The sequence below is a fragment of the Felis catus genome, chromosome E2 (genome assembly GCF_018350175.1).
Source record: "Felis catus isolate Fca126 chromosome E2, F.catus_Fca126_mat1.0, whole genome shotgun sequence".
Classification (NCBI taxonomy): Eukaryota; Metazoa; Chordata; class Mammalia; order Carnivora; family Felidae; genus Felis; species Felis catus.
The window spans coordinates 10,131,668-10,147,520 of record NC_058382.1 but is presented as its reverse complement, the minus strand read 5'-3'; the positions used below and the strand labels follow the sequence as shown (position 1 = coordinate 10,147,520).

Below are 15,853 nucleotides of genomic sequence, written 5' to 3'. Positions count from 1 at the left end.
TCAGACCACAACCTGGATTTGGCAGAGAAAGACTTTACAGTGAATACCGTGGCTGGTGCCATGAAGAGCTTTTTCTCAGAGCTGCCAGACCCCCTGGTCCCGTACAACATGCAGATTGATCTGGTGGAGGCACACAGTGAGTACTGGTAACCCAGCCCGGCCCGTGGGCCCAGGCAGCACTCCAGGCTGACTGTGTTTGTTGAACTAAGGGAGAGGAGCTGAGCATCAGTAGAATGAGTTCTGTGCTCAGGGAACAGACACTCTGGCTCTTAGAGCTGAGGTTGGAAGGATATAAGGACAGGGAACTAACTAAGGATGATGCCGTAGGGGCTTGTAGATCAGCCCCCACCCCCACCCCCGCCTTTGTAGACCAGAGATGCTTTTCTAAGCATTCTAGCAAAATCGTTGCAGGTTCCCCCAAAACTCCACGACTTACTAGCCTGGTTTTGTAGCAGACTTGGGTCAAATCTGCTCCTATGCTTGTTCAAAGTGCAAGCGTGGTCGACACAATGTTCCCTGACCCTTAGTTTCCCTACAACACTGTCCCCGCTCCTATTTATGAAATATTAGGAGAGACCTCGAGGCAGGGCGGTAAGAGACCTGTTAAAGGGGGCAGGTATTTCTTTTCCCCTCTGCTTGCCCATCCCTCTTACAAGGAAGTTAGCATGTAGTCTGGGGCCAGCCCACCTCTGGGGGGAAAGGGATGGTTCCAGTTGCCCTGACCAGATGATCAATGGCCGGGGGGGTGGCAGGTCAGCACCTCTGGTTTTTTGGTTGTTGTTGTTGTTTTTAATTTTTTTAATGTTTGTTTATATTTGAGAGAGAGAGTGAGAGCGAGCAAGCGGGGGAGGGGCAAAGGGAGGGAGACAGAATCCAAAGCAGGCTCCAGGCCCTGAGCACAGAGCCCTACACGGGGCTCCAACTCACAAGCCATGAGATCATGACTTGAATCGAAGCCGGATGCTTAACCGACTGAGCCGCCGGGTGCCCCAGCACCTCTGGTTTTAATGGCGACCTTTGTGAGCCATCCTGCCCGCCCTGCCAGCTGTTTCCACCCTGACCTGCTTCTCCCAGGAGGCATCTGTCCACCCAATGGGGAGCCTTCCCTCCGGGCAGCCTTTCCGGACTTTGTGTAGTACCGCAGCTTCCCACCTTGTGGCACTTTTTACCTTTTTTAGTCAGAGGCATCCTTCCTGCTGTGCGGCTCTGGTGGGCCGGGACCCCCAGAAGGAGCCATCGCTGCGCAGCTGCAGAAGGGAGTGTCTTGGCCGGTGACCATGGAGGTGGGAAAGAGGAAAAGGAGCCGTGTTCCTTGGACCACACAGGACTTTAGTCTCATCTCATCAGTGCCCAACTCAGAAGAGGGAGTTTCAAGCAAGCATGGTTTACTCACAAGGCTGGTGGTGTAGGCAGAAATTTGGGGGCAGTCGCAAATCAGGGTTTTAAGTCTTAGGTCACAGATTCTTAGTGGCTTCAGGAAATGGACGTGCCGACAAAAGTCCACCCCTGAAATGTGAGGGTGCCCAGGTCAGAACCTGGCTGCTGCCAGAACTGCGGGGCCCCTGGGGTCACCTTTCCACGGTCTATGTACTCCGCAGTGCTAACTTTCACAACCTGGGTGCCACCTTTGCCTTGCTTTATCCTCATGGTCTTGGTGGATTGAAATCTCTCACGGCTCCTGATCTTATCCAAGCCCATCACGGATGGGGCAGGAGCGCATGGTTCTGGGGCTGTCGTAGGGTTGCCGGGCCTTCTTTCCCACCTGCTTTCTCTGGATAGGAGTCCGGGTTTCTCCAAGATGAGTTGGGCAGGGACAGGTGCCAGCTTCTGCTCTGATCCTGCTGTCCAAAGACTCCTCCAGCAGGTTCCAGGCTGGCCCAGATGTGAACCACATAGGAAATCTCTACGTGGAGCCAGCTTTCTCTCCACCTAAGCTTGTCTCTTGGCGGAAGTTGGGGAGAAAAGGTGTGGGCTGGTACTCCCCTCCTGGAGCCAGTGGATTCCTGTCAGCATTTGTCTTGACTTGGCGCCATCTAGAGGCCTGTAGAGTCCTGGCACCCGACAGAATCCCATTGTCTCTGCAGGAACTGCTAACATAGCATCTTTTTGTTTTTGGAGGGGTGTGGGGGGGGCAGGAGAGGGAGGTGTTATTGATAGAGAATCAGCTGCCCTTCCTACAGCAGCTTCCCTAGTCTCCACTGCTGAGAAAGGGAGCCCCTTGCTGCAGCAGCCTGGAAAAGGGTGGAGATTTCTGCTTCCTCTTCCCATTGTGTGTTTCCTGTGCCCGAGCTAGTCAGCCGGGGTTCCGTTGTCTTGAACCTGGGGGCAGGAGGGTGGAGAGGATCTCGCTGACATGGCACCTTTCAAGGCCACAGCAGTTGAGTGAAGGTGGGCTGTGTATGTCCTGGGGTGGCTTTAACTGAGCCAGGGGCACCAGGTAGGCAGTACCAGTGTTAGTGTTAAGGGACATTATGAAACGAAGATTCTCAAGCCCAAAAGTAGCTATTCCCAGCCTGGCTGGGTTTCCATGGCAACATCAACTTGACCAGCTCTTCCCACTTAATACTAAGAGCTGTTGTGTCTGTGTGTTCAGGGCTTGAGAATGGTTTCAGATTCCATCACAACAAATATCAAGGTCACTATCAAATTGTTTTGTTAGCTCCAGAATTTCACAATATTGAACATGGCTGAAAATGTGTGCACAAATAGAGATTTTTGTGATTATTTACCATTTATCTTCCTACCACACTCAAGGTGATGTGTGGGTGATTCAGAAATGAGTGGCAGTAGCATCCGTCACCCACACTGCTGGGGAGTGGCACGCTGGGGCTTGACCTTCCATGCAGAGACGTCGTCCCTGCCCTGCCAGGGTGCATACGTTAGTTACCTGCCAGACAGAATGAAGCCAGCTGAGCTGGAAGGGTAGAAAATGCAGGGTGGAGGGCTTCGTGGAAGAGATGGCACCTGAGCTGTGGCTTCAGGGAGGACCAGGATTTCAGGAGGCGGAGAAAAGGGCTTTGGGTTCCCTGTTCGTCTCACACGCACACCTCATCCTGGCCTTCGCCAGATATTATCATTCGTTCTTGCCCCACGTCTTCCCCTCCTCCTCTTATGACACCGCCAGCCTCACCACCACCTATTTAGAGTCCCTCCGGTCCAGCCAGTCCTGTCCTAGGTCCTTCGTGCCAGAGGGACGTAAAGCTAGCCCTGTCTTGGTCCAGAAGTTCTGAGCCTAAGGACCTTTGGTTCCGGGGCCTCATTAGCCCCGTAACTACTTGTAAAGCTGCATATGTGCAGTTTAGTGTACAGAGAGAACCAGCAGCTTCCATCAGATTGTCAAAGGGATGTGGGACCCAAGTGGTTCAGGGCACTGGCTCCCGTCTTACCATTCCCACTGGGAGACGGGGTGACGGGGTGCCTTACAGCCAGAGGTGGTAAACACCCTGGGATCGTGCCTCCTCTTGTCTGTCGAGATAGCTGCTTAAGGTCACAGGGGTGTTCCTCACTCACATCCTGGCACGCACCAGGCCCTGTGTGGGACAGGGACAAATGGCAGTAGACAGAGGAGTGTGTAGTCCCTGCCTCGGTCTGGCGGGGTAGGAGGCATGGAACAAGTTACTGCAGGGTCACGCCTCCCGGAGAGAGATACCCGGAATCTTCCATTGCAAGCCCAGCGGAGTGAAATCTTGGCCTTGGACTCGTTTTGTACCTGAGGGAGAGGTAGAGGGTGCATGCTGTACGTGCTTGCATGCTTCACTGAGAGGGTGCTGTGACCTTGAGCCACTTTTTTCCTCTTCTGGTGGTGCAGGTGTGCGAGATGGTCGAAGGCCATCAGAATTTCCTCCAGGCACTGTGTGGGGCGGCAGCAGGTCCAAGCCTAGAGCCTGTCTGATGGCCTGGGGTGACGTGGGCAGCAGGGCGGCACGGCCAAGGCAGGGGCTGTGTGTGAGATCGAGATCCCTGACAGCAATTTGTGTGACCTTGGGCCCGTATTCTTACTTCTCTGAGCCTTAGTTTCTCTGTATACTGTGAGGGGTGTGGCGAGCTAACCTCTAGGCTGTGGCCTCTGGCTGTCCCCTTCTCTTCCTCCCGAGTTCTTTAGGGTATGTGTTAGTTCTAAATTGGTTCTAAATTGCCTGGTCTGTGTAAAGATTTTGCCTTGGTTCAGCTGGCCTGAAAATGCCTCTTCTGAACCCGTCTTGCCACCTCCGTCAGCTGAGACCTCATTTCACAAGTACGACATGTTAGCTGGGGGGGTCCTTGCCCTGTAGAGGGCCCCTCACCACCCGAGTCGTCCTTCAACGAGGATCTGAAGCCGGAGAGCGCTGCGGCCTGGCAGAAGGCAGGGGACCCGGAGCAGACGTGGGGGACCGGGAGACGGAGCCTGTGCCCGGCCGCCCTCCCCCCACCGGTCTTACGTCCTTGGCGCTGCCTCTTGGCGTCGCCCCAGCCAGCGTGTAGGGTGAGCCTAGTGCGGTGAGGGCTGCACAGACAGCAGCTCCGAAGCTGCCCCGCTAGCACTCTGGCCTGTGCAGAGGAAGAAATCACTGGCGTCCCGAGCACCGGGAAGAAGATTCGCTTGCTTGAGGGGGGAGGTGAGCGAGATGAAGTCAGAAGGTGGTCAGCAAGATGGGCCGTGTTTTTCGTGAGACAGACAACAGAGGGCCGGGCCCTGCACCGAGAGGCTTCCTGTTGTCTCCTTGACTTCCTTGCTCCTTCTGCCAAACCCTGTGCTCCCCAGCTCTCGTGAGCACCTGCACCCTGAAGCTGGCTGGAGAAAGGGAGGGGAAGCATGAGTAGGGGGGACCATCTAGGTCTTCGTTGGGCCCCTTGCTGCCGCACCACGTGGCATTCCTGAGGAAGGGGCGTGAGTTACTATCGAGGCGGCCTGGTACCCCCACCTCTGCCTCCTCCCCCTCCTCCCCCTCCTCTCCCTCCTCCCAAGGGAGACCAAGGGAGCCAGCATCCCTGTGGCACCATGGATGGGAAGGAGAAGACCGGCACCTGTCACTCCAGCCCCGCTTCCTGCCTCTAGTCAGGATGGCAGAGACCCGCTTTTGGGTGAAGGCGCCCTAGGGGTCAAGTGCCTGATGAAAACACACAGCTGCGTTTGTGCCGCACCAGCGCCCAGGAGACACCTGGGCCGGGCTTGCATCTGTAAGGGGGCGCGATCACTTTTTTATGAAGTGAGATTCTGAGCCCTGCCCGTGCTTCTCGGGTGTCAGGACGATCGCGCGTCCTCCCTAGAGCAGTGTACTATTTTTAAGTAAACTTTTTACTGAAGTTTAACAGTAAAAAGTATTTGAAATTCAAGGCCGGAGACAAAGCGTGCTCTCAAGGTGGAACCCTTAAAATAAATCTTAGGCGCAGAGCAGTGAAGGTGATAATGACCCCACCCAGTTCGCTCCCTTGGCTTTTCAGTCATTTTCTAACAGACAGACACTATCAAAACACTGTTGTTATCAAGTCCCAATCTTGAGTCCTAAAACTCCCCAGTTTCATGACCGTGAGCCTACCGGCAAAAGCTCTGGGTCGCTCCGGCCCTGCCTGTCTCTGTGGCCTCCCTTCCCGCTGCTTCCTGACATTCGGACCACCTCCAGATGCTTACTGTGTGTGTGCTGTTCCTTTCACAGTGTGGCATCACCATCTCCAGCCCCTTTTGCAGACAAGGGCCTGACGCTCACATGTGTCACTCACCCAAGATCCCACAGCTGGCGGGTGTCAGGGACAGAATTTGTACCCAAGACCGTGTGGGTTGGGTTTGGCTCTGTCCCACCGCACGGCCCTGGCCCCCTGCCCCTTGCCACCCCCCCCCCCCACACCGTTCATGCACCACCTGTCCTTCCTCGCCCAGCTCGAGCCAGGCTCCTCCTGCGCTTCCCCAAACCGTGACCCTCTAGGGGCAATGCCTACCGCAGAGGTTCTTAACTTGGAGGCCACAGGCTTCCTAAGGAATGTGATGGGTTTGGGCGAGTCCGTGAACTCCAGAGGTCGTAGACGGGGTTGTACACGGCCTGTCTGGGGAGAGGTTCTGGAACTCACATCCGGCCCAAAGGAGTCTGTGCCCCCAAACCAGTCGGGAACCATCGTATTTTTTTAGCGATCCCCCCATTCATCCAACCCCATAAACGTAAGTGTGGGATTGCTGTTATCTTTTCCTGGGCCCTACTCTAGTTTTTCTGAGTGCTAGAGATCACCTTCAGTTCTAAGAAGTAGCCACAGGGGGATCTTTCCATGCTCGGAGAAATCTGTCTAGGCCGGCTCTCCTAGCCAAGATAAGCCAGGTGTATTCAGGGAACACGATATCCACAGCCAGTCAGTGATGTTTGAGTCCCAGCTCTGTAACCTCTCTGGGTATGAGATTCCTTATCCCTCAATAGGGCGACAAGCCCCTTCCTCATAGGACAGCAAAGACTTGCTGAACCAGGCCTGGTGTGGATAAGCCCTTACTCGGGTTAGCTTGTTTTCACACTCCCAGTACATTAGGATTCCATGATGGGCGAAGTGTGGGTGGTGGTGGGGGAAGGGGGTGCATAGGCCCTTTGATGAACTGCATGAGAATTCCCCCACTGTTTCCATCGGCTCCTCCAATAGGGGGATGTGTAGAGGGTCCTTGTGTCTCTAGGGAAAGGACAGAGCCCTGGTCTTGTGACAGACTCCCTCCCTAGACAGTCTGTGGGCGTGGGTGGGTGGCAGTGCTCACCCGTCTGCTCAGGAAGCACGTGGGCTTTCTGCACCGGGATGCCTGTCTCCGGGGGCAACCGGATGAGCGAAGAATGGTGTTCTGTATGGGGAGTCTGTGTGGATCGTTGAGTCTCGGGTGGTGGGGGGGCCAGGAAGCCCCGGGCGCACAGTGCTCCCCTTCAGCAGGGGCCTGGGACCCCGAGGTGGGCCCGGTTGCTGGGTCGGTGCCACCGCCAGGTGTGCCCGCTGTGGGTGCAGACTCATGGGGGGAAGAGTGGGGCTGACCTGGTGTAAGAGCCCTGGGCCACCCCTAGGCGGCCCCCGGCCCACCAGTCTCACCACCCGCCCAGGACTGCCATCTCTCGAGCCCGTAACACCCACCAGCTGTGGCCATGGAAGTCTTTGGTTTTCTCTTTCCTCAGAAATCAATGACCGGGAGCAGAAGTTGCATGCCCTTAAGGAAGTACTCAAGAAATTTCCAAAGGAAAACCACGAAGTCTTCAAATACGTCATCTCTCACCTGAACAAGTATGTGGCCGGGCTTGCCCTCGGGTCTTCCCTCCACCTGAAATCGCTAGTCAGGGGCCGGGCCGGTGAGCAGCAGCGTGACGCAGAGCAAGGCCCTGTCCTCAGCCTGGCAGTGATAGGGCTGCCGTCTCCCTCCTCAGTAGGCCACGTCTGGCTCACCAGGGGCATCCTGGGGTCTCGACTCCTCCTCCCATGTCCGTCCTGCTTCTGTCTGAGAGGCCCGTGTGGCCTCGGGCATGCCCAGGGTCCTCCGCGGTATGTGACAGAACACTGCCAAGGTACGTGTGCTGTGAAGAAGCTCGAACCCGTCGAGTACGTGCAGGAGTGTGGGCAGGAAGCCTGTAACTGTTTTCCGGATTTATGTACAGACAGAGTAGGTTGGTTTTCCAGGCTAACCTGTTCTTCTCTCGCCAGAGTAGTGTTTGATGGGGTTCTTGCTCCCTCTCGGTGCAGCCAGAGCAGTGTCACACACTTGGAGGCCCGGGCGATTGTCCCCGAGGCAAGACCTCAGAGTCACTCCTCGGGGGCTGGCCCCGTGGCGACACCGAGGCAGAGGACCAGCCCTGGAGGGTCTCCGACCTCGACTTCCAGGCCAGGCCCGGGAGAGCTGTGCTCGGGCCTTTTCTCTGTTCAGGCTGTAGACGGGCAGGCGGGCAGAGCAGTCTGGGGTGTCAGTGACCACGAGCACACATGGGACAGGGCAGGGTCCCTGCTGGCAGAGAGCCTCATCTGGGGCCCCCTGCCCTGTGGAGCCCTGACCGTGAGTTTGGTGTCACCCACAGAGTCAGCCACAACAACAAGGTGAATCTCATGACCAGTGAGAACCTCTCCATCTGCTTCTGGCCCACCTTGATGAGACCCGACTTCAGCACCATGGACGCCCTCACGGCCACGCGGACCTACCAGACAATCATCGAGCTCTTCATCCAGCAGTGCCCCTTCTTCTTCCACAATCGGCCCATCAGTGAGCCTCCCGGTGCCACGCCCAGCTCCCCCTCCGCCGTGGCTTCCACCGTCCCCTTCCTCACCTCCACACCTGTCACGAGTCAGCCGTCACCCCCCCAGTCGCCTCCACCCACGCCCCAGTCTCCCATGCAGGCCCTGCTCCCCTCCCAGCTGCAAGCCGAACACACGCTGTGAGCCACCGAGGCCTGGGGCCAAAGGTGACCTTCTCTCTTCCGCGGGGTGGCATGTGGCCTTTGAACAAAACCAGGTCCACTGGGGCAGGAGTGGGGAGAGTGTCCCCTCTCCCCTGTTACCTTCTCAAGACCTCAGGGGTAGCACCAGCCCCAGTCCACACCTTGTGCTGGGCCATCAGGCTCCCCGAGCCCAGCGCTGCAGACCCCGGAGCTGGCCGTAGGCAGCAGCCAGAGGGCGCCCTGCTCTCTGACTTGGACCTTCTTGAGGACTGAACTGGCCAGGCAGTGGCCCCCGTGACCCTCTACACGCTCACTGCTCCCCAGACCACTTACCCCGCCTGCCCGTGCACAGCGGCCTCGGCATCGTTCACCGCTTGGACAGAGCCCCGGCCTCTGCCAGTGGAAGCAGGTTCCGAGATTTGGGCTGCCCCGGGGCGGTGTCATCGGTCCCTGCAGAAAACAATTCCCGTCCGTTTTGTCCACCTCTTTCCACCTTCCGCGTCTGCACTTCCACCCCCGTCAGGGTGGCACCTGTCCGGTGGCCTCCTCGGGAATGCGCGGGCCGCGGCTCTGTCAACCCAAGGTACCGTGCTGAGGGTGTAGCCCCTGCAGGTCAGAACCGGGGGAGGGCGGCTGTGTGCCCGGACCAAGAGCGTGGGACTCCCCTCCACTTGCGCACGCCCCCTCCCTCTTCACAGGATCTGGTCTACGTTCCCTTTAAAACAAGGGAACGCTGGAAGAAAAACGGAAAACCCCTCCGATAACTCACAAAAGAAAAAGGAAGAAAATCCAGACCTCAAGACTGAGCTCTCCTCCCACCTCTCGGAGAGGCAAACGGGAGGCGGGTGGCCCTTGCCTTGGTAAAAGCGAAACAGGGATGCCCAGGGGTGGCTGCCAGGAAAGCTGTTGGGGTCCCACTGATACCCTGTCAGCAGATCCCCTTTTCCCAAGAAGACAGTTTAAGCCCTTGGTGGGAGAGCTTGGGAGACCAGCCTGGATCCTGCCTGGTCTGCTTTGAAACACACTACAGTGCTGTGGAAACACTATTCTGTGCGGGGGTGTGTGTGTGTGTGTGTGTGTGTGTGTGTGTGTGTGTGTGTGTGTCCGTCCCTGTCCCTGTCCCTGTCCCTGTTAGGGTGCAGCTGGGGGTGCTGGGGACACCTGGGGCTTGGTTTAGTCCTCCTCATCCCGGGCCACCGAACACCACCAACCCAGTGCTTAGGGCACTTCATGGGAAGTGGGTGACATACGGGGAAGTGTGGTCCGGGTTCCTGGACAGGGACTGAGGGCCTGGGGGAGCAGAAGTCACAGAAGCAGTCGGAGTCGTGAGGAGGGTGCCGGGCCTGCCCGTCACTGCAAGCCCCGTGGCTTTCCCCGGCCCTTCCTGGGAAATGGCCTTCTCCTCAGCCTCCATGCCCTTCCCGCCTTCCCGCCTTCCCACCGGGAACCCTTCGAGTGCCCACCCGTCTCTCCAGTGCAGCGGCCGTGCTAAGGCTGCTACAGATACTGGCTGCCCTCCACTGCTCGTGGCTGGGCCGTGGCCTCTGCAGCGGGGGAGCCTGGCACAAAGGCGCCCCGGGCCCAGGTCGTGGGGTTCGGGGCCCTGCGTGCCACACAGCCTCCGGGCCTCTTTGCACTTTAAGAAGCAACGCCTGTGGTGGGTTCCCCGATGCCCTGGGTCCCCTCAGCCGGTGGCCTGACAGAAAGCTGCCTCGGTCTGGCCCCAGAAACTTCCTGTTGGCCGGGGGGGGGGGGGGGGGGCCTGCGCTCGCCGACTGCTCCCTCTGGATAAGCTGGACACCTTACGGTTCAGAGTTCTCGTACGGCAACATAAGGTGCTCGGAAAATACTACCCCGCAGGTTTTACCGCCTCTTTTTAACACGAGTCAAAAAGAAACCCAAGGTACACGAATGTCTTACATAGATGCTGGGTGAGGGCTCTCTCCTGGCCGATCTGCACCTGAGGCTTTAGGCCCGGGTTGGCTTGTGGGTGACTGTGGTGGCAGACCCGTGGCTCTGGCTCTCCAGCTCCCTCCGCTCTAAGTCCCGGGCAGGCGAGGAAATGACTCCACAGAATTAATCTCGGCCTTTTTCTAGATCGTGCCCACCTGTCCACACACCCCCCCCCCCCCGCCCCAAGGCAGCCCTTCAAGGTATTGGGTGTGCGGGGCCTGGGACCACCTTCCCTCCTGTGGACGGGGACAAAAGTAGCCTGATCCCCACCCACTGCCTGTTTCCTCGGCTGCCCACTTTGTGCTGGTGCACCAGGCCAGGTGCCCCGCGCCACCACCTGCCACCTCGGCCGTGCACGGGGGACTCCACAAGCCCCCAAGTTCCCCTCATTCTTGAGACTAACGGATGTGTAGATGGTGACTTTTCTGGGGGGCGGGGGCGGGGGGCGCGCTGGGAGGAGAAATACTTGCTTTGTGCTCTTGCCCCCCCCCCCCACCTTCCCCAGAGTAGCAGGAGCCGGCCTTCCCCAGGGCAGCCTCTGGGCCGGCGGTGCCCCCTGGTAGCCAGCTCAGGGAGCCCCTTCGTGTGCCTGCCCTGTGCCCTGCCGGGGCTTTAAAGGATGTGGGGGGCGGAGCTGGTGGTCCGTGCCCCACAAGAGCCACAGTGTACAGGAAGTGCCAGGGACCGAGCTTCCAGTTTTGTGCTGCTCCAGACTCGGACTAGGGGGTGTTAGTCTTGTCACTCTGGGTTGGTGTTGCCACTAGTGGTAGTTCTGGGCCCTGGGCTTCCCCCTCGGTCGGGAGTGAGCGCCCATACCAAATGGGCACTTGGGTGAGACCCAGAAGGGCAAGTCTGGGCCCATGTCAGGCCGTGCTGCTTTAGATGGGTCGCTCCCCGCCCCTCCGGTGCATGCGGCGCGGTCAGTTCTGAAGTGTTTTCACAAACGATTCTCGTGTGAGGTGCGCCACGGCTCTGGAACCGAGGGCAGGACGGGCATTAGTGAGCCTTGGCCGAAATGGGTGAGCAGGTCAGCAGAGGTATGGGACTTGCTTCCCACCCGACAGCTAAATAGCAGTTTGCCTGGGAGCGCTCTGCCTGGCCCGCGTCTGACATCCACAAGAATGTGGTGGTGATATTCAGTGGAAATGAACAGCCCTTGGTTGTGAGCAGAAGGCTCCTTCTAGAAGGTTCTGACAACTGAGGAAGGGGTCGCGGCGTGGCTTGCGAATTCGCCCCGAATTCTTGGCTGTGTTGTGTTGGGGATCACACACGGCACATTTATTCCTGCTCTCTGTTGAGTCGTTCTTCCCGTCACTTGACGTGCTGGAGTGCTGAGAGATACTCCGTACGGTTTCCTGTGTCTACTCCTACCGCCACCCTGCTCTTCCTGCTGCCGGGTGTGATCCTTCCCGCCGAGCGTGTTGGTCTTTGCCGGGTGGGCAGAGGGGGCCGTCCTGGGAGCAGCGCGCCTCCGCCCCGGGCCCCTGGTCTCGGGAGGGAGGCCTGGAGGGCGTTCCAGCCTCGGCCCCGAAACTTGAAAGCCACACTGGGTAGAAGCCCTCTCCCTCTGTGCCCCCTCCCGCTCCTGCGAGGACAGCCACACTGCCTTGGGGTTCCCGAGAAAGGAGTGGACGCTGGCTCGCTGCCGCCCGCCGAGGGCTCTGCCCACTGTTGCTTCTCCAAGAGAAGGAAGCCCCAGGGACCTGGGCGGCTTTCTGGGGGCCGGGCTCCACGTTCCTGTGCGGTGGGCACGGTGCGCCCTGGGGGCCGGGACAGCGGGCGCTGCACTCGCTCCCGGGCCCTGCCGACTCGGCGGACGGTGGACGAGGAGCCGCCTTCCTGTTGCTTGGCAGGTTCAAGCCACTCGTTTGCGCTTAGGTGAAAGGACCGACCGAGTCGAGTCCGGGACCGCTGGCCCCGGAGAGGGGGCGGCATGGGGGGAGGGCCGCCGGCCCCCGAGTCGGGAGCCGGGAGCCACGTCCGCCCGCCACCCTGGGCCGGCGCCCGCGGCAGCGATGTTCCACTTTCATGTAGTCAAGACAGGGCGTAAGTTATTGTTTGCATAAAAAAGAATCCTGTTCCCTGTGTACATTAAAAAAAAAAAAAAAAAAGGCAATGTCTCTGAATTGTATGGGAATAAAACTTGTTTGGAAATTCGGAATAGTGCTGCTGCCAACTTATTTTTCTGGTACTTGTATTTTCACATGTTAAATGATCTTTATATATGTTGAATTAACAAATATTTTGAGTTTCCTGAGGGAAAAAAAGCATATTAATGGTATTGAAATGTGTTAGTAGTCTGGCCGTGTGCCCAAATTTCTGTTTTGCAGCAAAAGTGGAGAACTGTATGTAAAGAAAGTATAACAATTATTTCTTTGTATTTTAGGGGCTTTAACCAGGACATCATCCTCTAGTTGGTGTTAGGAATGTTTGCTTAATTTCCAGACCCCCTTTTTTTTTTTAAACACGTTGTGGGTTTTTGAGGCTCCAACCCGATTAGTGCATGGTCAGCCGTCAATCAAGGCTGAAGCATCTCTGACTGAGGTGGTTTTGTTTGGTTTTGTTTTTTAAAATCATGTATTTGCTACAAAGTAATGTATTCGTCTCAATGGGAATGGTGTAAAAACTGAAAAGGCCTTATGTGATATGTATCATAGTTAATAAATCAATCTTGTAAAAAACCAAACCTGAGAGACATGAAGGCGGCCCCTCCTGCCGGGCCCAGAGCACCTTCCCCCCACTCCCCTGCAGGGCACAAGGGTCCCAGAGCACCTCCCCCTCTCCCCCCACCCCCCGCAGGGCACAAGGGTCCCTGAGCACCCCCCCCCAGGGCACAAGGGTCCCTGAGCACCTCCCCCTCCCCCCCCCCACAGGGGACAAGGGTCCCTGAGCACCTCCCCCCGCCCCACAGGGGACAAGGGTCCCTGAGCACCTCCCCGCCCCACAGGGCACAAGGGTCCCAGAGCACCCCCAGGAGAAGACCTTCTTGCTGGGGGTGCTGCTGGGAGTTGACTTCCTGGGCAGCCCTGCAGTGTTAGCCTCTGTTAACCGCCCACGTTCTGGACAGTGCTCCTCCCACAGGAGCCTCAGTCACCCAGATATGTCTACTCTGCCCCCTCCCCTTCTAGGCTCCCTAGGTCCACTCGCAGCCATGACCTTCCTGTCCCTACTGCCTCCGTTCCAGCACAGGCCCAAAGTCCAGCTCACCTGGTCTGACGACAACCCCAAGCCCTAAGTGGCCTCCCTGCCCTCAGTTTTGCCCCTTCTAATCCTTCACTCCCCCAAGTTAATCCAGAAGGAGACCTATGGCAGGAGTGGAAAACAGTCCCCATACGAGCCCCCTCCCCTTCCCGTGCCTGCGGTAGATGTGGCTTGTTGACCACGGCACCCACGGAGCCCGAGCCCAGCAGGCCTTGAGAGGCAGCCGCTGGCGATCAACAGAGCTGGCACCGGAGAGGCCACCTGCTCGCACGGGCTTCTGGCCGGGCTGTCACTCAGATGCTGTGACATCCATGCTGGAGCCCCTCGCACTGGATTCAGCCTGCCTCTCCCACACTCCTCCCAGCAGCTCCCTGGCATCAGTCAAAATCACGCACGTCCCCGAATATTGTGACTGCTTCCCGCACCCAGGTCTTTGCTTGTGCTGTCCCCTTGCCTGGAACTCCTTCTGTCCACGTGCCCCCACACCTCACCTATATCCTCACCTGACCCCTCAAAGCTAGTCGCGGTCTAGAAATGCTTCCCTGACCCTTTCACACAGTGGTTCTCCCAACGGCTATTATTTGCCTGCTCTGGGGACTTCTGTAACTCCCCGTAAATGCCTGAGCATTTGTCCTCGTTTAAAACAAAATTCTCTGCAGTATACAGTTGGTACTCAATGGTGCGCTGGCATAAACCTGCCTATAGCTCTCCACGTTCAGGTGGTGTGTACCTATATACTTGCACCTCTCAGCTGCCACCCACCCGACTGGAGGGCTTTGGGGAGCAGGGCCTGTGACTCCCCCCCCCCCCCACATGTCCTCGCGAGCTGCCATGAACACGGTGATCCCTTTGGAGATGGCAGTGGTCTCAACCTCGCCCTCGACTTGATTCTCCATCTATAAGCCGACCTCTCCCATGTGACTCTCCAGCTCTGCTCCCAGCACCGCACTCACCCACCTGCCCGTGACACGGTACTTGGTGACTCCACTGTGACACACCCACAGCCAAACCCCTGACCCTTTCTCCTAAGCTGTCCATCTCCTACAAGCCAGATTACCCTGGAGGCCTCTGCGTGTCCTTCTCCCTTTCCCGTCGACCCAGACCACCTCCACGGCCCGTTGTACCTTCCGCATAGCTGTCCGGTCTGGCCACTTTGCTCCACGTCCCCTGCCACCGTCCTGTTTCAATCTCACCTAGGTGTCTGTCCCGGCCCCTTCCCTGGCCTTCCAACGTCCCATCCCACCCCCTCCCTTCCACCTCCTCAGGCCGTCTGCAGGGCTGCTCCCTCCCGGAACACTGTCCTCCCTTCCTGGCCACCCCTCCTCACTAACACCCTCCTCCTCAACCACCGACCTGCTCAGCAAAGCCCTCTGCGACCCCAGACCAGGACGGACCCATTTGCTTTCAAGGAAAGACAAGCTCTCGTCTTTAAGAGCATTCTTCTCAGTTTGTTACTCATTCAAATTGTTATTTGCCACTTAACACACTCTTCCTGAGCATCCACTCTGTCTGCACCAGGCCCCCGAGACACAACTGGGAACGGACATCTAGTGAAACCCACAGTAAACAGGCAAAGAAATGAATGTGTGCCATAATGTCAATCAAGCACAGATAAGGAGCTAAGGATGTGGATTTGGGGCCGCAGGGATGCTTTTGAGGGTGGTCAGGAAGACCTCTTGGAGGAGGTGACGTTGCAGCAGAGCAAGTGAGTGAGGCACTCGCCTCGGGTACAAAAGGGATACAAAGACTCCGGGATCAAGATTTAAAAAAAAAAAAAAAAATGTACCCAGGCGGTGTCTTTTTTTTTTTTTAAGTGCAAAAAAAAAAAAAAAATCGGTGTTCACAATTTTAGATAAAACCGGATCGATAACGGTGTTGAACCATACCGAATGAAGCCTGAGGCCAGCGGAGAAATCCTAAGACGGCCTGGGGTCGGCAGGGAAATGGTGGCGGGTAGACAGGAGCGGGGACGGCCAAGTGGAGAGAGAAGGCAGGACCGGACGACTCCAGGGCTGACACTGATTACCCTCCGTGCCACCCCCACCCCCACTACCCTACGACACCCAGCAGCCGGAGTCTGTTCCCCAGAAAGCACATCCTAGGCGCTCCCGAGCGCCCGCCGGCGAGTGTGGCGATGCTCCCCGCGGCCACCAGGGGTCAGCAGAGCGCCGCCTGCCCAGCCCCGGCCGAGCAGGACCGCGTGGGAAGCCGGGTTGGGGGCGATCTAAGGAAAGGGAGTCGAGGATTACGGGGACCAGTGGGGACCCGGGCGGGGGCAGGTTCTGAGAAATGGGGCTGGCAGCGGCCCAAGAGCAGACTGAGAAGCACGGGGACGAGCTACTGCTCCT

At 57.8% G+C, this 15,853-nt stretch overlaps 1 protein-coding gene across 1 annotated transcript in view; it reads left to right on the top strand.

The window, feature by feature from the left end:
* ARHGAP35 (Rho GTPase activating protein 35) overlaps window positions 1-9,397 on the top strand; it is a 121,967-nt gene extending 112,570 nt beyond the window's left edge. Inside the window, exons 5-7 of the mRNA XM_023245327.2 lie at window positions 5-136; window positions 7,107-7,212; window positions 7,995-9,397. Of these exons, the coding sequence (XP_023101095.1) occupies window positions 5-136; window positions 7,107-7,212; window positions 7,995-8,352 (596 nt within the window). The 3' untranslated portion in view covers window positions 8,353-9,397. The remainder of the gene's footprint in view (window positions 1-4; window positions 137-7,106; window positions 7,213-7,994) is intronic.
* The last annotated feature ends 6,456 nt before the right edge of the window (window positions 9,398-15,853 follow it).